Genomic DNA, 25,025 nt, shown 5'->3' with positions numbered 1-25,025 from the left:
TAAAGGACCAGCACCAACCCTGTGACTAACTTTATGTCATCTTGTCTTCTAAGTTTCTACCTCTGGATCTGGGTGTTTGATCTCCATCTCTCTCGCTCTCGCGCTCTCTCTCTCTCTCTCTCTCTCTCTCTCTCTCTCTCTTTTTTTTTTGCCGTGCCACACCACACGGCTTGCTGAATCTTAGTTCCCCGAACAGGGATTGAACCACAGGCCTTGGCAGTGAAAGTCCCAAGTCCTAACCACTGGACTGCCAGGAAATTCCCTGATCTCCGTCTCTTGAGCTCACGTTTCTCTCTCACCTCAATACTTCTAGCCTCTCCTTTCTTTTTTTTTTAATTAATTAATTAATTAATTAATTTATTTATTTATTTATTTTTGGCTGGGTTGGATCTTTGTTGCTGCCCACGGGCTTTCTCTAGTTGTGGTGAGCGCGGGCTACTCTTCGTTGCGGTGCGCAGGCTTCTCATTGCAGTGGCTTCTCTCGTTGCGGAACACGGGCTCTAGGCGTGCGGGCTTCAGTAGTTGTGGCTCGTGGGCTCAGTAGTTGTGGCTCGCAGGCTCTAGAGTGCAGGCTCAGTAGTTGTGGCGCACGGGCTTAGTTGCTCCGCGGCATGTGGGATCCTCCCGGACCAGGGCTTGAACCCGTGTCCCCTGCATTGGCAGGCGGATTCTTAACCACTGCACCACCAGGGAAGCCCTGGCCTCTCCTTTCTAATAGAAATATTTTCAAAACCACTTGCCAGGGACAGGCTACACATTTTGCTCCAAACTTTATAGCAGTCAGTAGAAAGAGGAAAACACAATTGTACTGTTTACAGTGATTCACAGGGTTCAAAAGGTAAAACTAACAAGTTGCTCAGCAAAAGCATAATTATTTGGGGTCTGGGAATCAGAAAGAAAATTTCCCTATGAGTCCTCATAATGCAGTAATGTAATGAACAGTGGCACACATCTTTATAGTCATTCAGTTGTGAATTCATAAGCCCTATGAGGTTAAAGATTTTTGTCATATTCATCTCTCTATTCCCAATGGCAGAAAACAGTGCCTGACCCAAAGTAGGCTCTCAGTGGTTATTTGAATGACTAGTGGATGAATGGTTTAATTTTATGGTTTCAGTGTTATTGACCTTGTTGATAGAAACTGATGTTGTGTAATTCAGTGAAAGCAATTCCTCAGGGGCCTTTAGAGTACCTGGAATTGGGTCTACAGAGTTAGAGGTCGGATCCTTGCTCAGTTCCCTTGGACATTACCTTATATAGATATCTGTTTTTGTAGTCATTAATTGTTAGGGATGTTGATATCAGTTAAAGCCTGACAGCATAGTTGTTTTTTTTTAGGGTCCCAGAAAGAGAAGATGGTTAATAGTACCTGATGGAGAAGACTGTGGTTTTGCTGAGTTACTGTTCTGCTACACTTTAACCTTAAATCTGATCCTCTTTCCAAATATCATTTGCCTTGCAACTGAAGGGAATTTCCTTGTTGCCTTGGTAGTGTCTGTTTCTTGACAACTTTTGATGACTTCACTTGTAGTGTAGAAGAAGAATGAATGGCATTGTTAGCTTCAGAATTCTGTTGGTGGTCTCAGACTTTGTTTCAAGGACCAGAAGGAAGCAGTAGAAATAATGGCTAACATTTATTGAATACTTATATGATAGTTCCTATGTACTAAGCACTTTCACACATGTAATTTGAATCTTGGGGCAACCGGGAATGTCTCAGTCTTTTCTTTCAGCAGGTATCATTTTCTTTATATTGTCCAAGGATTTGCCAAATGTGAAAAGGAAACAAGAAGAAAAGTGAATTTTGAAAAGTTGAAGATGTCTTCTGAAAGGTTCAGTTAGGAACTATCTTATTCCATGATGGAAAATACAGTGATAGTGATTCATGGGGGCATTTGGCTTTATTAAATATATATCATGCTTTCTGCCCTGTGCTTCTTATACAACCCCTCTCCTCTTTAACACAGTTTTCTTTCTTGTTTTTATCACCAAACTTCTGAAAAGAAAAACAGGGCAGTTATTGGGAGATAGGAGTGAGGATCATGTATGCTGAAGTTATTGGCGTCGGTCAGTTAGTTGGCTTGCTCTTTAAGTCTTGAGTGAGAGAATGAGGGAAGTGAAGTACATGGATCAATCTGAATATCCAGTGCTTGTGTTTAGTCAGTGAGGACAGGTTTCTCTTCTGATTTTGGAGGCAAGTTGTGTGTTTTGAAGAGTTTTCACTTGATAGCAAATAAGGGCGATTCAGATTCCAGCACTATTCTTCCCACACGGGAGCAAGCCTGGGAAGAAAAAAGATTTGTTAGTGGTTGAGGGTTTGTGGGAGGGAAGTGGGGGAGGGATGAAGAAGGGAAAGGTTTGCAAATGCATATGACACTGAGCTAGGGGGGTCAGTGCTGCCTGCAGATGCACAACCCCATTTGTGCACTTGAGCATGGCCTGGGGGAGCATTGGCCTGATGAATGCAGAGGGAGATGCATTTTGATCGAGGTAATTTCCTTCAGATGGGTCTCACCATCCCATGAATCAAAACCTGTCAGCAAGGAGCTAAAGATGGAGTGAAGTTTATTGTACATTTGTTTCCATGCGACACCGTCACGCTAGAAGGGTCAAGTGAGAGAGATCATTAGAACTGTGTTGATTTACTGGGCCTGTTGTGCACTTTCCCTGCAGGGCAAGGAGGAAAGAGGCTTTAGGAGGGGAGCTGAGGGGCACTGGGTAGGGAGAGAAGGGCAGGCATGCACAAAATAAATAAAACCCTCGCTGGTCTCTGCGGGTGAGGGGTGGACAGGCTCTTCGTAGGGGGTGGGAGGTGGGGGCATCTGTATTGTTTTTTTCCCCCTAGAGCCCCTGGTATATTTGGAGCAGATGCTCTGCCTAGATCTCCAGGAGAAGGCACCAGAGGATTAAAAAAGGAATCTCAAGGGGAAATCTCTGATACTAGCCTTAGTGGCTAGAGAAATATATCCATCTGACCCCACCCCCCCTTCTTTTCCTCCCTCGTTCTTTCCTCACCTTTGAGCTCAAAAAGAAACACAGGAAATTTAATTTAGAAGTCAAACTCCCCATTTTGGGATACGGCGAAGTAGAGAACCAGAGGAAAGGCTGTCCCACACATTCCAAATGGACGTAGGCTTTGTGATGAGATTTGTGAAGGGAATGGCCCCAAGATTTGTGCAGAGAGAATAGCTAGGTTTCAGCAGTAACATCTCCCTCTGTGATGTGAACGTGCTGAAGTATCCCTAGCGCTGAATTGAATGAAAAAAGTAAATAGTGGCAGTTCAGCAGGATATGATCTAGTCCTGCCTATCCCCAAGAAGGGTATGGTATGCTCCTTTTATTTCCCTTAAAGCTGTTTCCTGCTTGGCCTGGAGGCTTAATGAAATGGAGAATTTTTCATCTAGAATCTTCTATAGAGGTTCTCATTTTGAAATCTCCATTTATATCCCTTATTCACTTTTTATCTTAGCGGTGGTAGACAAAATCAAGAAAAGCCTCCTAGTGACTTTGGTAAGGAAAAATATAGTGAGGCCTGTGTTCATTGGAAACCCTAATTCGTTTCATACAGTTCAACAGATGGAATAGCCAGTTAGCCAAGGTTAGAAACAAATTGAGTTGAGAAAATCTTTAGTATGAGACTACTAATTGGAGTCCTAGTTAGTTATGAAGTAGAGGCATATGGTATGGTAAAGGGGGTAGGATCCTTGCATTGACCCAGTCATTTGAGTGATGTAGAAGTTGTTGAAGTAGTTTACAACTACCTTTTTTTTTTTTTTAATTTAATTAATTAATTTATTTTTGGCTGCGTTGGGTCTTCGTTGCTGCGTTCGGGCTTTCTCTAGTTGCGGCGAGTTGTGGCTTCTCGTGCTGCGGAGCACGGGCTCTAGGCGCGCGGGCTTCAGTAGTTGTGGTTCGCAGGCTCTAGAGCACAGGCTCAGTAGTTGTGGCGCACAGGCTTAGTTGGTCCGCGGCATGTGGGATCTTCCCGGACCAGGGCTCGAACCTGTGTCGCCTGCATTGGCAGGCGGCTTCTTATCCACTGCGCCACCAGGGAAGCCCTATAACTACTTTTAGCTAAGGATCCTAGTGATCCTTCTTCCCTTGGAAATTAAGCACTACTTCCATTCTGCTACTCTTATTCCAAAGAAGTGCTTATGTAAGATACCTGAGGTTTTGGTAAAGTTAAGAAAGTGGGTTCTCGAGTAAAATGTCTTGGGTTGCATTTCTGGCTCTGCCACTTAACTATTTGTGAGACTTGGGCAAGTTACTTAATCTCTCAAAGCCTCAGTTTTCTTGTCTATAAAATGACCTGCTATGTATGTCATAGTACCTGATATGTTTAAAATTGTTAAAACAACTAAATGAGATACTGAATGTAAAGAACTTCATATAGTACCTGGCACGTAGTAAGCACCCAAATGTTAGTGGCTATAATAATAATCATTATTATTTTAATTTATGATTATTAAAGACAGGAATACTTTTTTCCTTTGGAACCTGGCTCAGTGTTTTACAGTAGTTTAGATTACATTAATTATGCACCTACTATGGATTTGCTGATGGTTATAATGAAAAAGGCAGAAAAAGTACGTGGGCAGTATTCTATTCTAGTAATACACTGTGATTAAGTGATAACTCGTGTGTAGAATTCTTCAGTCCTTCAATAGCCACCAACCCTTCTTAGCTTCTTTCTTACTTGCTAGAAGGCAGGTGGCGCAAAAGCAAGAAAATGAACGTTTCTCAAGCTGAAAGAGCCAAAGTAAGACTGAGAAAGTATCCTGACTACTGTGTTCAGAGAGCTGCGCTAGCTAGACAGATTGAACACAGAAGGCTGTATAGCTGCTCTGCTTTTGACCAAGAGGTGGTTCCTGTGGTCGTAGGGACAAACGCAGCTCCATGGTCAGGGTTGAGAGTAAAGGTATTTCAAAAGTTCTTGTGTCTCTGTAGGCCTCTTGGTTGCCTTTCCTTTTGACTCTGGTTTTTGGGACACTCAGAGACACAACCTGCCTACGTACGTCAGGAATATGAACTTCTTGGGTTTTTTTAAAAAAAAATCCAGCTCAGGAGCACCACACATAAGCTTGCTCAAAAGTTTGATTAAGCAACTATACCCCAATTTAAAAAAAAAAAAAAGTTTGTTTCAACACGTTTGACCCGACCTTATGTTGGTTAACTTTTGTAAATAAAGTCAAAGAAACTGTCCTAGCTCATGATTAGGGTGTTGTGTGGGTATGGAGTAGAGGGTCCCCTGGGATATCTGAGAAGATAGGATCTTTGTCTAGATGTGTCAAGTTCTAGAAAATGCTTTTGGGGGAGAAAAAACACCCAGGAAGCCCACATACTTTTAGTTGTTTCTAATCCTAGGGCTGGGCTTTTGATTGCTGGTGACAGGGTATGAGGGGAAGGTGGAAAAGGAGAAAATAAGTAACTGTTAAAGTGGGATAAATAAAGTGGCAGGGTTTAGGTCCTCGTGAGAATATAATATATATGAGACTCTGACATTGAACAGTGCTGGATGTGAACAGTAGCTCAGTCTTTAAAATGCTATAGGAGAGGGCTTCCCTGGTGGGGCAGTGGTTGAGAATCTGCCTGCTAATGCAGGGGACACGGGTTCGAGCCCTGGTCTGGGAAGATCCCACGTGCCGCGGAGCAGCTGGGCCTGTGAGCCACAACTACTGAGCCTGCGCGTCTGGAGCCTGTGCTCCACAACAAGAGAGGCCGCGATAGTGAGAGGCCCGCGCACCGCGATGAGGAGTGGCCCCCGCTCGCCACAACTAGAGAAAGCCCTCGCACAGAAACGAAGACCCAACACAGCCAAAAATAAATTATTTAAAATGAATAATGCTTTAAAATATATATATATGTATGAGAAAAATAAATGCTATAGGAGAATGGCCAGCTCCGATTCATAGTATGCTGGAACATTCTCTCCAATTACAGGGCAGACACCATGAGTCTCTTGGATGCTTGGAAAAGGTCCAGAGCATCTCTGTCAGAGAGATGACTGCAGCTGTTTCCTTACTTCAGAATCATTTCAAACTCCAGAGCCTACTATGACTTTGCTGGGTGTTCATAACACTTAGCTTTCTTTGTAAGTTCTTCAGAAACACCACTCTGGCCCCCTTCCCCTTCCCTTCCTTAGCAAGAAAATGGAACTTGTAAGCAGTGTTCGACAAATAGTTTGGGTGCCTTCTACCAGCCTGCTCTCTGCAGGTATTATTAGTAAAGCCTCAGTTTTCCATATCTCTGAACTACAAAAATTTCTTTAGCACAGAAATTTGTTTTATGGGTGTTTCCTACTGTTTTCTTGACTCTCCTTGTCTTATGAATATTGAAGTCTACTTAACATTAAGTTTTTAGTCATTCTAGGGACAATATGCTATATGCTAGCTTATTCAGTTTCCTATCTGTTTTTTTCTGTGGGTGTGATCCTTAGTTCTTGACACAAGGTTGGCTAGCATATTGTAGCGAATAAGTTATAATTTCATTCCCATTTATCTTGTGAATGGAGGGATAGCTTGTTTCAGCCCTTTTCTTTGTCCCTGAACAGTCTGAGGATGACGAGAAGCTGAAAAAGAGGAAGGAGCGATTTGGGATTGTCACAAGTTCAGCTGGAACAGGAACCACAGAGGATACAGAGGTAAAATATACCTGGAATGCTTCACAGGACCCTTGAAGGGAAAATGAAGACAAACAAACAGAATGGAGAAACATTGTTATTTCCCTGGCCTACTTCTTAAGTGCCTAAATGACAAGATTTTTGGTACTTTGCTTGATATCTGTTTTCTGGATAAAGTGGCCCCACTTAATTCCATCAGTATACTTAAGTAATTCACTATTAAGAGCCAGTTAACCTAGTAGGAAAGAGCACAAGATTTGGAATCAATTAAGCTTGGATAAGTGACTGTGCCACTTAGTATTACTATATTTCTTACAAGTTATAGTAATTTTCTGAGCCTCAGTTTCATCGTCTGGAAAGTGGAGATAATAAAACCTACCTCGAAGTGGTATTTTAAGCATGAAATGATTCTGTGTAAAATGTCAAGTATTCAGTAAGTAGCAGTGTTTCTGATTATCTGCCAAGCAAATTTCTTTCATCATTTAATGAAGGCCATATCCAACCCAGACACAAATATAGTTGTGCCTAACTCCCTTCTGGAATAGGACAGTGGGCTTAAATGAGACGTTTTTTGTTTTGTTTTATTTATTTATTTTTTAATTTTTTGGCCGTGCTCCATGGCATGTGGGTCTTAGTTCCCCGACCAGGGATCGAACCCGCACCCCCTGCATTGGAAGCGCAGCCTTTCCCCCCACCGCAACCCCACTACTTTTTTATTTGGCTGCACTGGTTGGGGGCACATGGGATCTTCGTTGCCACGTGCGGGATCTTTGTTGCGGCATGTGGGATCTTTTAGTTGTGGCATGTGGGCTCTAGTTCCCTGACCAGGGATTGAACCTGGGCCCCCTGCCTTGGGGAGCATAGAGTCTTACCCACTGGACCACCAGGGAAGTCCCTGGAAGCGCAGTCTTAACCACTGGACCGCCAGGGAAGTCCTCAAATGAGACTTCTTGTTCTTATCACTTTATTTACAGATAGTTTCTCAAAATGAAAGAATGGCTTTTTGTTTGTCTGTTTGTTTGTTTAAGACTTGTGTGCATCTATATCCCGGTATTTTCTGGAGTAACATTCATTGAGACTCTGAGCATTGGCAGACTGCTCAGAGCATTGACAGACAATATTGATTTGCTGGTTTGAGAGTATCTATAATGGAGACCAAGCATTAGCAGAGGTGTACATGAACAGTTGAAACAATGAATATGTTTAGGGACTTCCCTGGTGGTCCAGTGGTTAAGACTGCAAGCTCCCAAGGCAGGGGGCCTGGGTTCAATCCCTGGTCAGAGAACTAGATCCCACATGCCGCAACAAAGATCCCGCACACGACAGCGAAGATCCCGAGTGCCACAGCCTAGACCCTGCGCAGCCTATGTTTAGAATTATAGAAATTTCTTAGGTGGTGAGGAATTTGAAATGTTACTTCTTCCATTTAATCCAAATTTACTTCTTTCCATCTACTTCTAGAGATGGGCTCTGAAACTCTATTACCTGACACACTCAAAATCTTTTTTTTATTATTAATTAATTAATTTATTTATTTATTTTTGGCTGCGTTGGGTCTTTGTTGCTGCACGTGGGCTTTCTCTAGTTGTGGTGCGCGGGCTTCTCATTGCGGTGGCTTCTCTTGTTGCGGAGCACGGGCTCCAGGCGTGCGACCTCAGTACTTGTGGCGCACAGGCTTAGTTGCCTCGCGGCATGTGGGGTATTCCCGGGCCAGGGCTCGAACCTGTGTTCCCTGTATTGGCAGGCGGATTCTTAACCACTGCACCACCAGGGAAACCCTCAAAATCTTATAGTCTCTTTATGAATAAATATCAGAGTCAATCTTGTAATAAACCCTGAAAATTTCAGAATCTGATCAGTTTACATTCTCCACTATGAAAAAACTAAAGGATTTTGTATTCTTCTTTGTGCTACTAATTCAGAATAAAGCATTACCTGTTGTTAAGTAAATGTCTGCTTACTTGCTGACTTGCCAGGATGAGCTAGAAGTAAACTTAGGCTTGTTTTAATTCTAGTTAAAATTACTCCCTCTTTGCCAAGGAAACTGTCATTATACCAGGCATGCTCACTGAGTTGGTACATTTGACCTCCAAGATAAGGCAGATGAGGATTTTGTTGAGTAGAAAGGAATAGTGGCTTTTATTAGGAGAGTTAGTATGTGTAAGGGAGTAGTAACTTTTGAGGCTGATGGAGTTTATATGAACCAGATGACTTTCATTTGATTCCAAAGAATTGTGTCAGTAATCCAGGTGGAAGTGAGCTTGGCTTGTATGCACTCAGCTTTTCTTTTCTTTGTTTTTTGGCCGTGCACAACGCGGCATGTGGGATCTTAGTTTCCCCGACCAGGGATCAAACCCGCACCCACTGCATTGGAAGCGCAGAGTCTTAACCACTGGACCGCCAGGGAAGTCCCACTCAGCTTTTCTTTTTAATATAACTTGAACCTCCTCTGTGAATGGAATTTTTAAAAAGCCCCCTCTTTTCTGGGGGCAGTGGTTAGAGTGAGGACTCAGTAGTGTTTTGTGAGTCACTCCCAGAACAAAAATATCTTTCTCTCTTTCTCTCCCCCACCCATTTTGTGCCCTCTCTCCCACACTGCCTCCCTTAAGAGATCCATGTTGGGGCCTCCCCACCCCCCATTTATTCTGTTGGCATTGAAGATTTATATGCCTCTTGGTGGATTTGGAGGCCGAAGGAATAGTTGCTGATTGGGCCTAACTGCCCAGAAGGGCATCCCCTTCACCTTCTCCATGAAATAGCATTGGTCAACCTTTTGTCCTTTGAAATTTCCCATCTCCCCACTGACTGGAAGACTTTTCCCAGCCTGTTTAAGGATCCATTGTTTCCAGGCTAACTTGCTGTAAGGCTGAGTGGCCCTGTCTCCTTCAGGAATCTTTCCATTTTCTACCACTATTCTCTTCCTCCTCTCCCGCCCCCACCCCCTACTCCCCACAGTCTTCTCCCCTCCTTATTCTCCTTTCCCATCAAACCAGCTCTAACTGGATAACTAGAGAGATTCAGACATTAAATCTCTGGCTGCCAAGCATAAGCCTGGCTTTCCCTCCTTCTTGGACCTTGTGACAGTCCATGTGAGTTTGGATTAAAGCAGCCAGGAACCCAGGCCACTGTTGTCTTGCAATCTAATTTTTTTCTTCTTGCTTCTTCCTTATAGGCAAAGAAGAGGAAAAGAGCAGAGCGCTTTGGGATTGCCTGATGAAAAGCTTTTGATGCTTTCTGTTCTCCAGTGGTTTCCATCTCTTCGACTCTTCCTGGTCACATATATACCTAAATGCACAGTCATGTGCCTAGGTCCTGCCTTGCAGTGAGGGAGCATGTACCCCAGGTACATCCGTGAACTCCAGCAGCAGTTTGACTTACTGCAGTTCCAACTTTAAGGTTTTTGTTGTTGTGTTGTTGTTTTTTAATTATTATTTTGCTTGTTAATAAAAAAAAAAATAGAAAAAAAACAGTGTGTTTTATCAGGTGCTCCTTTGAGTTATTAGTGCCAGATTAGACCGGATAAGGAGAGCTTCAGGGGCAAATATTATAGTGAATTAGCCATAATGCCTTTATCCTTTAGAAAAGAGAACAAGGAAAAGGATTGAGTATGTCCCTTTAAGCCTATTTATTTACTTCTCTCATACTCACAGGCATCCTTTTACTTCTTTATCCTCCATGAAGAGGCCAAGTTTCACCCTGAATCTTTGCTTCAGCAGGTTGACATGACCCACTGGAATAAGATAGGGAGAAAGAACACTGTGGGTTTTAGGAGGTGCAAAGGATATAAACACAAGGACTAGTGATTGGTAGTCTATAATGGAATGGAGTCCAGAGTCCCTCCCTATTCTGGAGTCCGGAAGGGCCCTATTTTCAAGAGTGACTTGTCTGGTTTCAGTCGAAGCCAATATGTGGGATCCTGTTGGTTATGCAGTTCAGGAAAGGAGATTGGCTGGGTACCCCTCAGAGCTAGAAGTATGGGGATTCAGAGTATGACAGGACGTCAGAGGTATTAAGCATATTACCAGATCATTGGGAACGTAAGCTTTGGACTGGAGGCTTCTATTTTCTAGTCAAGCCTTATGCTAGTTTAGTTTGTCTTCTATTGCAGAAATATACTTTTGCAGTTTTGGTGGCAATGTTTCATAGATACTACTAAAATCCATTTTCCTTGCTGAGCCTCCTATTTAGAAATATTTGGCTCTCCCTAAGCAGGGTTGCTTGTTTGCATTTGAATTTTCATGTAGATCTGAGACCTGCTACTTAATCTTTTTGGACGTGTTGGTATAGGGTTTCTCCTCTTAATCTTTACTTCTGTACATCTATATAAGGTTGGGTTTTGTTTGGTTTTCTGATAATAAAGCTTAAGAGCTTGGCACCGTACCTGAAGACTTTGGTCTCATTATCAGATCCCATGTTGCTGTGGTGTAATTCCTCGTTCCCATTTCTACTAACACCTCTGTCTGGTTTTGTAATTAATAGAAAAGTAATGGTTTGATCACCTTCCTAACAAGAATCTCTTTCCACAAAGTCTCCTTGGTTGCTGGAGGACAAGGACCTAAGTTTAGAATGAGGAGATCCAAAGATTGCCCATTTGTTGTGAATTTTGCCCCATTCTGAAACTTCGGAGAAATGAACAAAAAGGAATGCCGGTTAAAGTTCTTCCTCCTATCATCTCTGGCCTATACTGTCTGCCTCCCTTTTCTTCAGGCCCTGATTCTGAGGCTAGCTTTTCCTTTCTCTTACTCTGTCTCTCTGAAAACGGAACCAGAGAGAATTAGTTCAGTTCTGTAGCTTTACAGAGATCATAGATTCAGGAAGGGTTTTCTACCCAAAATAAAGAAGAGGTAGAGGAATAGAGCAGATGCTGATAATGGAGTGGAGCACTAGGTCCTTCAGAAGTTTTCTTTACTTTGTCTCCTTATCCTCTATAAATGTTCCAGAAAGGTATTCACCCTCCCCACCCCCAACCCCTGCCCCCAGGATTCTCTTCCTGAAGCCTAATCAGTCTTTTCCACACTTAAACTCGCTTTCCCCATATCTTTGACACAGTGTTTCTCAATTTGTGTGGATTTTTTACTAGCCCTTTTCATCCCATTCCAGCAGCTGTTCTTATGTTGGTCAGAAGTCTCTCACCTCCAAGCCTGATCACCAGATCCTCCTCTTCCTGTCTCATTGTAATCATTCCACACATACTTTTTGAGTGTGAATAGTTCAGGATGCCTATGTCTTTTTTACTAATTCAGTCTTAAAATAGTAAGTCCCTTGAATGGCAGAACAGGCATCCGAGCTTGCAGTTCTTTATCTGGGATTCAAGTACCCTTCCTTCCTATCCCCTAGTCTCTTTAGTGTAGCTAATCCGAGATCCAGATGTAGTTAGCTGACTTCAGGCTTCTTTTCCCTGTTCTGAAGCTGTGACATTCTCTGCATACCTGGAAGCTCTTAATGAGGGAGTCTATAAAGATGCGGAGGGAACCAGCTCCGTCAGCTGTAAATCTGCACTTTTTTATGGTTCTCTAGGATCACTCTCTTTTTCTCCACCATCACTCTAAACTGCCCTTCCCCCAACCCCAAATCCTGGGAACTTACTTCTGAAGATACAAGGCTAGAAGCTTCTGTGGGGATGAGGGCTATAAGGAAGGAAGATGTGAATAAGAGCAACACTTCTTGGTGTTGAGTCCTGTTGCCATATCTGACATGAGAAACAGATCAGGGGGAAGGAAAGACCTTATATAAGTAAGTGAGAACAGCTATTTTTCCCTGTTCTCTTTTATGAAGGCCCCTGACATCGTCACTCACCTCTGATTATTGGAATCCACCAAACTCTAATGTCCCCCCCTCTCTTGCAACATGTCCACACTCTTCTTGTTTTCCCTTCCAAAGGGACTGAAAAATGTCAGGTTTTACAACTTTGGGGATCCTTTTTGAGCCCAAAGTACTCCCAGCTTTCTCTTTATTTCTTTTCCTTTCTCAGTTGTCCCAGCCTTTAATTTTTCCACCTCTCAGATCACTTATTAATAGATTAGAGTGAAATATTGTATAGCAACTACTTTGGTGTAATTCCTTGTTCTACCACACTAGCTCAACTGGGTCCAAGACCCTGGGCAAATTACTTAATCATTCTTGACTCTTTTTCTAGACTCTGTGCCAATAGCACCCCTATTGTGAAGGTTGCCGTGAGAATTGATATTATCATATTTATGTATGGTGCATAATTTTCTTACCATAGTTTGCAGAGTAATCATTCAGTAACTATTGGCTCTTAATTTTACTAGGTGATTTACAATAGAAGTATTTTCTTTTCCTTGAGTAGGTTCCAGCTAGAGGGTAGGGGTCTGAGTGGACTAGTTTGTAAGTGTGTATGTGTATGCGTACCACATATGCAGGTGCATTTGGGGGTTCAGAGAGTGGGAAGAGGTAGGAGGAGTCCCAATTGCTCCCTTACCTCCAGCTCACTGGCAGGAAAGCTGACGTTGTGGCTGGGGGCATTGACTTCCCTGCTTCTGCCTCACTACACACCAGAAGCTCTAAGTGCCACTGCCTGCTGGTTCTTAGCTTGGGGCCCCTGACACAGGCAAAGACAGAGTATAGGTCAGCTTCTCATCCATTAGGTTGCAGGATGTTTGGGGATAAACGTCATCTTGCAGTCTCTTCTGGGTGTCCTCTCAATGTAGGAAACAATGAGCAATGGAGGGGGGAGGAACCTATTTTTAGCTCAGGCCAAAAGGTAGGGATAGATGGAGATAAAGCAGTTCACTGGGGAGAGGATACAATATGTAGCACTTCGGTCCTCCCTCAACTTGTAGTTGGTCTGAGGTGTAGCTGGTCTGAGGTGGGGTCAATCTGCTGACAGAACTGACAGGACAGGGAAAGCATGGTGGCACATTGAACCCACATTGTCCCCCATTCTGGATCAGATCGATGTTACAGGAACTCTCCTGTCTTGTTTTCAGCTATAAAGCAAGATTCCTTTGCTACCCCCCACCTCATGCCCTGGGAAGTATGCTCTAGGTATACGGGCAACATTTTTATAGTAGAATCAAAGAATACTTAAGATGCTTAACCACTCTTGGTACACTGGAAGTTCAAAGTTGGGTTGGTTTGTGGACTTTGTTGAAATTTTGTTGAGGAAACCTAGGGTCAGGGAACTGCAGGAGAATAGGATAGATATTAGCTGAACCATCTCAAGAGGACTTTTAGATCTTCTGTTCTGTGGAGGCTGGGAGAGGGTTTTGTAGTCTTTGGGACTGTTTAGGATCAAGCCTCCAGTGAAGTGTTGTACTAGGTTGCCTTTCTTTCCCATCCTCTGCCCAACCTCCCATGGGCTGCATGTCCCAGCCCTCGTCCCAAATGACCCTAGTGTTCATTGCTTCAAAGACCCCCATCTTCTTAGTTCTTGAGCACAAAGTTTCATTCTCCCTCAGATCCTCTGCTTCCTGGTCTCCAAGGTGTAAACATGGCGCTTGATTAGGGAGAAGAGCTCATCACTGAATTCTAAACTCTTTGACTGCTTTTATTTTTCTTTTTTCAGGTTCAAGTGCTGGATTGTGTCATGTGACCATCCCAAAACTCAGAGCACCCTATGGCCATCTTTGCCCTCTGTCACATAACTTGAAAACTGCCTGATGGCCTTTTTGCAATGGTTCCCTCCAGGAAGCCTTGATCTCAGTGAAGAAGTCCTTTCCCGGCATTCCAGTACCCCTGTCAGCCCCATACTCCTCAGACACCCTTAACAAACAAAGGCAATCAAGCACACGGTGTAACAAATACACAAATAATAATTACACTAATTATGATCAGAGGGGCACTGGCCAGGTCCACACACATCATAAGGTGGGAGAGGGGAGTACTAGTTCCCACTAGGTTGCTGGGCTGTGCCCCCAAGCCTCTTTACCCCATGCCTCTTTGGGGGTGAGGAGGACCAGGGGAATGAGACTTCAACTCATAGATTTATGTTCATAAGAGAAAGACCCTCCCCCAAAGGTCTTTATTTGGTGGCATTAAAGGGGCATATTCTAAGTGTCCCCCAAGTCTAATGCCCCAGCTCTCTAGAATTTGTAGAGGGAAGTCACCTGATGCCTATTGCCCAGCCCCCACCCTGTGCCAAGATCAAGAGACACGGACATTTGCCCTTGGAGGAGGCGTCTTCTGTTCTTCACTTCTCTGTTCCTTTCTTTCCACCAAGGAAATGTGAATGGTGTTGATGGTCACGTGTATCTTGTTCTCCAAGATTGGGGCATAAGGAATGATGAAGAACGGGGCCAGAGAGGAGAGGCTGGGGGTTAGTATAGCTGCTATCTGGGAGGAGGCAAGTTGAGACACTTAACAGCCCTTGCCCATTCCGGTACCGAAATATCTCACTTTTTCACTGTGGGAATGGGAATAAGACGTCAAAACTCACCAACATCACCTTTCCAAGGGTGGCCACATACCTTTGCCCCTTCCACCAGCTGGGCCAGGCAGGAAAGTCATGCTCTTGGGAAGAACAAGCCTTCCAGGTCAGCTCTCCAGCTTGGGCTTACTTTAGTTCAGTACTGTTTGCATCAGACCCACGACTGCTGGCTCTACTTAAGAGTGACTGTTTTGCTGAAGGTTCTTTCCCCCTCCTCTCCTGACATCCTCTAGGCTCTTGCCGGGAGCCAAGAGGTCTGGAGGTGAGGTATGGCTCAGGAGGTTCTCAGCTCCTTGTCGTCAGGCACTGTCCAGCTGGGAGGCAGAGGGGAACTTGCACTCTGAAGCCTGTGACTCCTCTAAGCCTCACATCTCTTCACCACTACTCTGGTGCCCTGGTTATCTGTCCCACAGCGAGAGGTATTTTATGTCCATAAAGTGCCCGTGGTAAGTGCTCAGAATTCATCTCTTGGCTGTGGCGGGTGCTGCGATTTCTCATTCCATCGAGGGGAAGAAACTGAGGCACAGTGAGTCCAGAGGAGGGTGGGTCAGGATTGTGGGAGGAATGAATAGGCCCAGCTAGTGACCTGGAGTGGCAACCAGTCCCTGCCTGCTTCCTAGCTTTCCAAACCAGGGAGTCTCCATCCTTCCCAACCTCTGCCCTAACTGGCCTTGTCAGGTGCTTTTCCCCACTTGTATTGTCCCCTCCCTGCTGCCAGGTACTGCTAGATTCCAAAAATAAAAGATAAAAATAATTATAGACACTCTGCTCCTTTGTTCTACCCCCTTCCACCCTGAGCTTTGGGGTTGGGGGACTAAAATGTCCCCCTTCCAGAATCCCTTCCACCTTGGTCTGCTGGCTCTATTCCCTAGCCCAGAGCAGTGATTTGGATTCAAATGCCCTGTAACCTTCAGCCTCCTTACAACTCCTTTCCTGACCCCTCCTGACCCTTCCCAGACCTGGGGACTCTGGGCTGTCTCTACTCTTCTTTTTATTGACCTGAAGATAGAGGCTGGGAGCAGAGGCATTCCACAGGCTCTTTGGTCTCTCTCTTGGCTGGGGGGAATTGGGGCATAAGCAGGCCACACCTGTGCCTAAGTCAGTACTGTGAGGGTAGACCTGAGGGTTAAGTTTCGTGGCTCTCATACAGACACTGGATGTTGAGCCCCTCCCTCCCACCCCCCACCCCCCAGCTCCTAAACCCTAACCTCTTACTGTTTCTGTGACTGCTGGAATTCAGTTCAACCCGTTTGGCTCAGGAAGGTTAAGTAGGGTGATTTTGGGTTGGAAACTTCCATGTGTCAGCCCTCTTGCCCTCTACTCCCATTCTCAACCCTGGAAGCTTTAAACAAGTGCTTAAGTAGGTGAGTATTGAGGAAGAACAGGGTTTGGGAGATAAGGGACAAATAGGGCACAGTGGGCAGGGGCTCATCTATTTCAGTAAAGCCAAATACCAAAAAATGAAAAGTCATAATAAATAAATAAATAAAATTCCCAAATCCTCACTTTTGCCCCTGCCCTCACTTCCCTTCCCCCAGCCACTGCTGGAGGGAGAAAGGGAAGAAGCTAAGAATGGGTTTTGATTTCCTCTCTTACTGAGAATGGTAGTCAGGGGATCTCCCCAGACCATACCAAGCCCCTCACCTTGCCAGTGGAAGAAAGGAGGCTTGGTGTGGGGCTTTCTCAATACTCCATTTCTGTCTCTTTCTCAGGGTTTATCTCTGCCTAATCTCTGTCTCTTCTGCATCTCTATCCCTTTGCCTTCTTCTCACTGCTGCTCTTTTTGTTCCTCTGTCTCTATTCCTCTGCACTACCTCTGTCTCTACGTCTCTCTGTCTTCTTGCCAAACCTCACCTCAAACCTCAAAAACTCCCCACCTGACCATGCCCCCTCTTCTTCCCCCTTTCCCCCAAACCCCTCACCCCTGAATTCCCCACCTGCCTCCCTCGGTTGTATTGCACACTGCTTGGGCAGGGAACAAGGTGTGATGTTCATCCGAAGAGGTGGAGGGAGCTCTAGGGCCTGGGGGGAGGGGGTCAGGGCTGGGGGTCTAGGGGTAGGGTCTGCTGGGGAGGCATCCTCTGTCCCCCACCTTAGGAGCAGCCACAGCGATCCACCACCATGCCAGGGATCTTGCCGTAGATAATCTGCTGCTTGTCATTGAAGTAGAGCATGTTGATTGGGGACATCTTGGTGGGGGTACAGCAGGGCCCAGCAGAGCCTCTTGGGTTAGCCTGTTGCACCAAGTGGGTGTGCGGATACTTTTGCATGAACATGTACTCGCACTGGCCGGAGCAGTAGTTGGCCTTGTAGCGTTTAGGTGCGATGATCCAGTCCCAGCCAAAAGCCTCAAAGTCCACAGTGAGGGGGTATCGGCAGCAGCGGGACTCACTTGAGTGCTCATCGCAGTCCAGGCCCAGGTTCCGCCGGGACCGTTTTGTGTTCTCTAGGACTCGAAGCTCCATGAAAGGATGCTGGGGGTGAGGGAGAGGAGAAATAGATGTGATAGAGCCTTGCAGAGCTCTTACTCCCTGTTTCTTCTCACCTGCCCCTCAAAGGGGCATCAGAACAGAGACTATTGATTTCTCAGCTTCTCCAACGCTCCCATCCCCAGCCCGTCTTTTACCCACTTTTCTTGCCAGCTAGCCACCTCTCCCTCAACTCACCTTCCCCAATTCTCTCTCTTCCGGCAACCTGATCCTCCTCATCAGCCCCTTGGCCCAAGGTCTCAACAACAGCCCATCTTTGTTGTCCCATGAATCTATTTACTCAAATAGATTTACTTCACCCCAAATCTAGTTTTCAACTGTTGCCCCCCTTGGATCTCTGAAAAGTGATAGCACCCCATTACCACCACCTAACTCTCCTCTAGAATCAGCTCCGGGCCCTAGAAAAATAATGCTGGTCCCCAACCCACTTTACGTTTCTGGTCTACCATTTCCAACACCCCACCTCCTCAGGGCCAGGTTATACATATCTGCCAATATCTCAGGCTCCCTGCTCACCAGCCCCTCGGCTCCCGGCCCCAGGGAGGTGACAGCCAGGTCTGTGCCACTGGGATCAAAGGCGTTGATCTCGATGCCCCAGTTGCTCTGTGGCTGGCGGAACCAGCTATGTAGTACTTGCTTGAAGTCGATGCTTTGCCAGTGGCCGGAGCGTGAGTGCAGGTCAATTTTGAGCGAGCGGATACGGATGTGACGCCGGCCTCCGCCCCCTCCCCCTGCGGTCCCTTCCCCAGTTAGGGGTTTCAGTCGCAAGATCTGCAGGTAGACTGTGGCTGGACGGGGCACAGGCCGGAGATAAACCCACAGCTGGGCCTTCAGTACCTTTGTGAACATCACCTTGGGGCTGAAGTGGAAATGGCAGCAGAGAGGGCTGCCATCTGTCTGCACCGCAGGGTCAGCTGATAAGAGAGAAGGGGGCACAGTATCAGCACATGGTGTCTGTGGAGGGGGACGCTGGCAACTCAGACTCCTCAGCCTGTGTTTTCCAGTTCTTTACCCTTCTTCCCTGCCTGTCTTCTTGACTACCATGTCACTGGTACCTAGAACAGCAACCCCTGCTCTCCCTGTAAGATAACGGCTCTATCAGGCCTTACTGATCTACACCCCTTCCTTAATCTGTCTGCCCTAATGCAGAGGTTCCTCTCTACCAGATAACCTGCAAAGATAGTTGTTAGGGAATTCTTCCACCTTCAGTCTTCCCTTCCTCCAACTTTCCCTAGCATGTAGGCCTCCAACTTTTCCTGAACCTTTGATGCTCTCCATAAAAGCCAAAGCTCATATCACACCTGCTGTCCTCAGGTCACCTTGCCCCATTTCTGCTCTGTTTTGTCTGGTGGCCAGGTGGAGCCCGGCACAGCCCCCAAAACAGATGGCCTCAGGGAATGGATAACCCAGGGTCCAGAAAGGGAGCATGGGCTAAATTTATTCCATGAAGTAAACCAGAATTCAAATCTAGGCTTCTTCCATCATTCCCACCAGAAACAACACACCCAAAAGAATGGAACTACTCAAGCACTCCCCATGCATCTGACTGCTCAGTCCCTTGACCCTGAGAAAAGTTCCCTCAGCTGCTGCTTCCTCATCACCATTAATGCCTCCACTTTTAAGAAAGGGAAGAACTACCTCCGTGTATTTTTTCTCCTACTTTCCCAAAGCATCAGAACTAGTATTCAGCACATCAGATCAACTTTAATCAGTCTTCTCGCCCCTAAGCTTCCTTTGGTTTCTCAGTCCAGTGCCAGTGAGTCTTTACAAAGGTTTAACATCCCAACTTTACATTTTGGCCAATTTCCCCTTGTTTTGGATAATAAACTGACCCTTCTTGAGTTTAAAGGATGATTCTCAATATCTGCCTCTACTTCCATTTCAGCTCCTCTCAGTTCCCCTTTCTAATCTCTTAAATCAGTTGGGAGTGCCCTAAATCATGTTTCTATTGGATATTAATTCTCACTCTAAATAGCCTGAGAAAGAATCGGGAATGAGCTTCCAGAGCCATGTAAGGATGATCAGGAAGTCCAAGCCCTTATGTATCATGCCCAGGTCTGCATAATCATGGAGAATTTATCATCTGTTGTTTCATCAGCACTCCCCGACCCCCATCCTAGGAGAAGGAGGATACTTCAAGTGAGATGGGGAGGAAAGTACTTAAAGATCTTCACATATTCAGGACACAAGACACAAAGTTCCTTTGCAGCTTTCCCTTGGTTCTTTTCCAAAGTCCCAGGGCACTGGTAGTCCAGTTATCCTCCAGCTGGAGCTTCAGTGATAGTGCAGTGGGGTAGGGTTTGGGGAGTGGAGACGGGGGATTAGGGGAGTCCCTGGGGCAGGGTAGCTGCTGGTGAGATGGAGAGTGACAAGCAACAATCCAAATAGCGTGCTATGCCTAATTTCAGTATAGGGATTGTTTTATTTCCCTGCCTGTCTTCACCATTAGGTACTAATCTCCATGAGAGTAGACACTGTGTCGATGCTGTTTCTGTTTTGCTCACCATTGTAGCATTATTGCCTCCCATAGTACCGGGGCAGTGTTCAGTAAGTGCATGCTGAATGAACTCCCTAAACTCCCAATCTTAAATTATATAGGCAAGTGCCTGAAAGTTCTTCCCGGCATCTAAACACTGTTCTTTGACTACAGTTGAAGTGGGTTTAATCACTGCCTGACTCATTAACCAGTATCTGACCTTATTCACCAAGCTTCTCAGTGATACAGATAATAATCCTTGCTTCATAGGAGTGCTGAGCATTAAATAAAGAATGTGAAAATAGCAGTAGTTTCTCAGTTGGTTTATCGTTCGTTTTCTAAACTCTAAACATATGTCCCTACGTAAGTTGACCCAAGGCTTAGTAATGGGGGACTGGGCTCCAGGGCCCCATCTCTCTAAGTCTTTGGTTCCTTCAGGCAGAGTCCCCCATCCTCACCCCCGGGAATCACCATACACTTCTCCCCCACTGGATATGAGGGCAGTTGGTATCACAAGGGGACAGGATGAAGACATTTGGAGAAAGAAAAGGGAAAGGAGAAGAAACAGGGGACTGGAGATGGTGAGGGAGATAAGAATAGAGAAAAGACAGAGATGAAGGCATGTTAGAAGAGATTGACAGAGAAATGGAAAAAAGAAGGAAGAGAGTGGAAGATCACGGTAGGGGGAGAAGAAATAGGTTTGGGAGCTGGAGAACACTGGGAGAGGAGGAGGGATGCAAAAGGAGTGAGTGGGGGTTAAGAAGCTGAAAGGAGGGAAGTAGCTAAGACTAGTGGGGTAGAGAGAAAGGATGGAAGGAAACAGAGGGAAGAACAAAGAAGCAGGTAGAGCCACAGAGGGAAACAAGGGGCTTGAGAGAGTCCCCAACACACACACAGGCCCAGCTCCCAAAGGGAGGGGAAGGAGCCACATCTGTGTTGGATTGATCCGGGTTGGTGGCAGGCAGCAGGTCAGGTTTAGTAGGCGGCTCTGTTCTGGAGAGAGGTCATTGCACTATTTTCAGCAAAAGCCCAACCCCCTCTCTGCTCACCACCTCCTCCTCTTCCCTCACGCCCCACTCCCAAACACCAAACACACTTTCCTTACTCCGGCTGGAAGGCCTAGGGGCAGGAGGTTGGACTGAGAGGGCAGGGGCCTCTTGGTGTAGGGAGGAGAGAGAGAAACTGAGGGGCTGGGCTTGGCTCCCAGAAGGGCAAGGGGGCTGGGTTCCCAGGATGAAGGCTGTGGTGGGAGAGCCTGAGAGGGTGGAGGAACTAGGGCAGGCACTGCAGCCTAGGAGAGGTGGGGGCTGGGGTCCAGGGTTGAGGGCTGGGGGAGGGGAGGAAGGGGGAGGGGAGCAGAGGCCATCGCTGCTGACAAACACCTCCCCCGATTAGCAGAGCACAAGTCTCTTATTAAAGCGGGTCCCTGGGGATTAGACTATAAAAGTCTCTTTTTCCTTTTCCCCTCTCTCCCTCCCCGCCCCTCGGCTCCCCCTCCCTCCCTTAAGAGCTCAGCTTGGCTCTTAAAGGGGACGTACAATACCTGGATGGAGACCCAGTTCCCTAGTTATCCAAGTCCGGGGTGGCAGGAGGGTAGAAGCCGAGGTGGGACCCCACCTGCTGGTGTCCTTCCCCGTCCTCCCCAGCCCCTGAGTCTAACCAGCATTTCCCAAACTGTGTGTGCAGTGTCTGTTCACTTCCTGCATCCCCATTACCAGAGCTAACTCTGGGCTCAGGCCTATTGGTTGGTTAAGAGATGCTAGGGATAGAATGAGCAAGGGGAAGTCCTCAGCTCCATCACTCATTCTGGAAATCCTCACACACTGCACCACACAGACCAAAGTATCTTTTTCCTCTGCACCCTTCACCTTCTTCCAGCAAACTCTTTTCAGAATCCCTCTACCACTCTCCGTTTCTAACTCTTGCTATCCCTGCCCCCACCCCTGCCCTCAGCCAGTCTCAGACTGACCCTAGCTTCTATAAAGCACAAGCCTTAAGAGCAGAAGGGAGACTGAGGAACTCAAGACCAGATCCTAGGCCTTCCCACCCCCCACCCCAGGTTAGTTTCCTAGTCCTCCGAGTGTTCTTTACAGCCCTGACCGGTACTGTGGAGTTAGGGTCACAGAAAAACTGGTGGCAGTGTGAGGCACTCAGCCTCCCGGATGCACGCCTGGGTTCCTGTGCCTCTCCCTGGGGGGCGGGCCACTTAGGACTCCCCTCAGCCCCCAGCTTTTTATGACCCATCTGCCAATAAACCGGTCTCCCCCTCTTCTGTTCAGAGCCATAAAACCAAACAGTTGTGGGGTCGGGGGCGACTTGCCAAACCACTAGGGCATAAGGGAGGGCCTGGCTCCCTAGAGTTGTTGGGATGGGGGAGACCTCAGTGGGGGAGGGGAAAAGGGAGTCATCTGACCTTAGGGGGGAGCTGGGGGGTTTCGGGGGGGGGGACAGTGTTGGCCTGGATTTTCCAGGCCATAAAATTTCAAAGCAGCTCAAGTCTATTAACATGTTCATCTTCCGTTTGGCCAGGGACTAGGATGCCTGGGTCCCCCCCTCCCCCTCCCCTCCCCCCCATCTATTGCTTTCTTTATCCCCCTAGGTCTTCCTCTCTCGCCTCAAGTCTGGCTGCGGCTAAGGGCACGTGAACATGGGATACAACACTCAGGTTTGAGCTGCCAAATGGGTGCCCTTAGCCCCAGCGCAACGGAGTTGAGTTCTCTGAGCTCGGTTAGTACCAAGAAGGTACAGCTTTCCCGGCCCCTTGGTAGACCTGGTGTCAGAAGGGCTCCCGATGGGACGGGTGCCAGCTGGTCTGACGGGAGAGATACAGGGCTCTGGGATCTCATTCCTGGGAGAAGGAGAGGAGCACTAGGTTTTCTGCAGCCCGGGGGGCGCGTTGCGAAGCCCAAGGTGGAAGGGGTGCTGAGTTGGTGCCAGGGCCATTGGGAGGCGGAGAGCACGGCAGCCCGGCTGGGACTGCGGGGGTTCCGAAGCCCCCCGCTCCTGTTCTCCAGCCTCTCCACCAGGGTCCTTCAGGACTGAGTTGCTGTCCCTTCCCCTCTGCTGCAGGGGGACCCCAGCTTCCCCGAAACACCCCCTCACACATACACACACACACACACACACACACACGGGTGGGAAGCCGTATCTCGCAACCCTTTCCGTTTGCCCCCTCACCTCCGGGAGCGGGGCGTGCACACAACTCCGCAGCCCATCTCCACAGCTCGAAAAACTTGTGGAGCAGCCCCCGCCCCCCAATCCATCAAGTTTTCGCAGAAAAGGCTTCCGGGCCGGAGCAACCGGGAGCTCCCCGCTTCGGAGCGGGAGCCACTCACTTTCCCGGAGCCGGAGTGGGAGCCAGCATCCCACCGCTCATGCCCCGCCTCCCACTTACTCTCCTGGGCCATGCTAATGACAGTCTCGGTGGTGGCGTGGTACTCGTCCTCCTCCAGGAAGTCCTCGGGCTGCAGAGCGTCGCCCTGGAAGTCGTGCAGGTCCAGGATCTGTTGCAGCGGCGGCGCCTTGGGCAGCAGCTGCTTCACCACCTCGCGGCTGATGTTGGGCGCCTCCTTGAGCCGCAGTTTGCTCAAGATCTGCGACTTGATGCTCTCCAGGCGCAGCTCGCGGCTGTGCTGCCGCCACACGCACACGGGGCAGCCGTCGGGCTCGGGCGCCACGGACGGGGCCGGCCGGCTCGAGCGCTCCCCCCCGGCCCCCGCCGCCGCCGCCGCCGCCGCCGCCGCCGCCGCGGGGCCCTCGGCCGCCTCCCCCCGGGGCCGCAGCTCCAGGGCGAGGAGCAGGAAGCCCAGCAGCAGCGGGGCCGCGAGCACCATGCTGGAGGGGAGGGGTGGGAGGACTGGGGGGCGGGGACGCCGGAGTCCCGCGGGGAGGGGGCGGAGGGAGGAGGGAGGGAGGAGGAGGGGGTCCGGGCGGCGCGGGATTGGGGGCTGCCCGGCCGAGGGGGGGCCGGGGGGGCCGGGGGCGGCGGGCGCGCGGGCGGGGCGGGCGGGCGGCCGGGGCGGGCGGCTGGGGGGGCCCGAGCCCGGGCCAGGCCCTTTATAGCCCCGGCCCCCGTGTCGTCAGCGGCCGCGATTGGCTGCGGAGCCAACAAAAGAGGCAGCGCTGTCATCCGAGGCGAGAGAGGGAGCCGGAGAGAGCCGAGGAAAAGAGAGAGAGGGAGGGAGCGAGGGCTCAGAGAGACGGAGAGACAGAGATATTGGGGTGGGGGAGAGGAAAGGAGAGATAGAGAAAGTCAGAGACCAAGGAGAGACTGAGAGATAAAGGGGGGAAGACACAGACCAGAGGCACAGAGATAGAGCGGGAGGAAGAGGAGGGAGAGACAAAGAGGGGGGGGGGAAGAGGGTCAGAGGGGGGAAGACACAGAGAGGAGAGACTTAACTAGAGACAGAGAAGGAAAGTGACAGGCATAACTAGTGGGGGAGTCACGAGACAAAGATAGGGGAGAGAGACTAGAGGGAGGAGAGGGGGTATGGCTAGACAGGAGGAGAGCTGGAGGTCTACAGATCCAGACCACAGGAGGTCAGGGGTGCATAGAGATGGGAACAGGGCAGAGGAGCTGATGGGACGGAGACCAGAACCCTGGGAATGAGAGAGGGAGAGAAATCAGGAGGGGGAGGCGGGGGAGGCCCAGAGACTGGGCAATACCTAGGGAGCCCCTTGGTAGACACAGAGAAGGCAGACACAGAGGATCAGGGGAAGGCAGAGATGGCAAGACAGAGACTCCCGAGGGAAGAAACAGAGACAGCCCAGCGACGAGAGTCAGCGTTGGTGGGAGCATTGAGAACACAAGGGGGAGGAGGTGAATTTGAGCCCAGAGGAGCCCCAGCTATCAGAAGTAGCCCAGTACCAGAAGTGGGGAGGGTGTGGAGGGAAGCATCAGGCTGGGCTCATCAGGGGGATCAAGAAGCAAGAGATGGACATGGGGGTTAGTGAGGAAGAATAGGAGAAGAAGAGACCAGGGACAATCTGAGAAGGTGGAGAGGTGGTGGGAAGCCCTGAGACCAGAGGAAGACTTAGAGCTGGGAAGAATGT

The 25,025-nt window shown here is 48.1% G+C and overlaps 2 protein-coding genes across 2 annotated transcripts in view; one reads left to right on the top strand and one right to left on the bottom strand.

The window, feature by feature from the left end:
* The window catches only part of SARNP (SAP domain containing ribonucleoprotein), a 53,172-nt gene extending 42,173 nt beyond the window's left edge, over positions 1-10,999 (top strand). Inside the window, exons 10-11 of the mRNA XM_059936114.1 lie at positions 6,551-6,640; positions 9,792-10,999. Coding sequence (XP_059792097.1) covers positions 6,551-6,640; positions 9,792-9,833 — 132 coding nt within the window. The 3' untranslated portion in view covers positions 9,834-10,999. The remainder of the gene's footprint in view (positions 1-6,550; positions 6,641-9,791) is intronic.
* On the bottom strand, positions 1,631-23,806 carry GDF11 (growth differentiation factor 11). The gene is made up of 4 exons (XM_059936104.1): positions 23,368-23,806; positions 18,014-18,411; positions 17,101-17,482; positions 1,631-2,282 (listed from the first exon to the last, which is right to left on the bottom strand). Exons 1-3 carry the CDS (start codon positions 23,804-23,806, stop codon positions 17,102-17,104), a joined length of 1,218 nt encoding a protein of 405 aa, XP_059792087.1. The 3' UTR covers positions 1,631-2,282; position 17,101.
* Between the last annotated feature and the right edge of the window lie 1,219 nt (positions 23,807-25,025).

This window comes from Balaenoptera ricei, chromosome 10 (genome assembly GCF_028023285.1).
Source record: "Balaenoptera ricei isolate mBalRic1 chromosome 10, mBalRic1.hap2, whole genome shotgun sequence".
In the NCBI taxonomy this organism is placed as follows: domain Eukaryota; kingdom Metazoa; phylum Chordata; class Mammalia; order Artiodactyla; family Balaenopteridae; genus Balaenoptera; species Balaenoptera ricei.
Note: the sequence above shows the minus strand (reverse complement) of the source record. Positions and strands in the feature narration are given on the sequence as shown.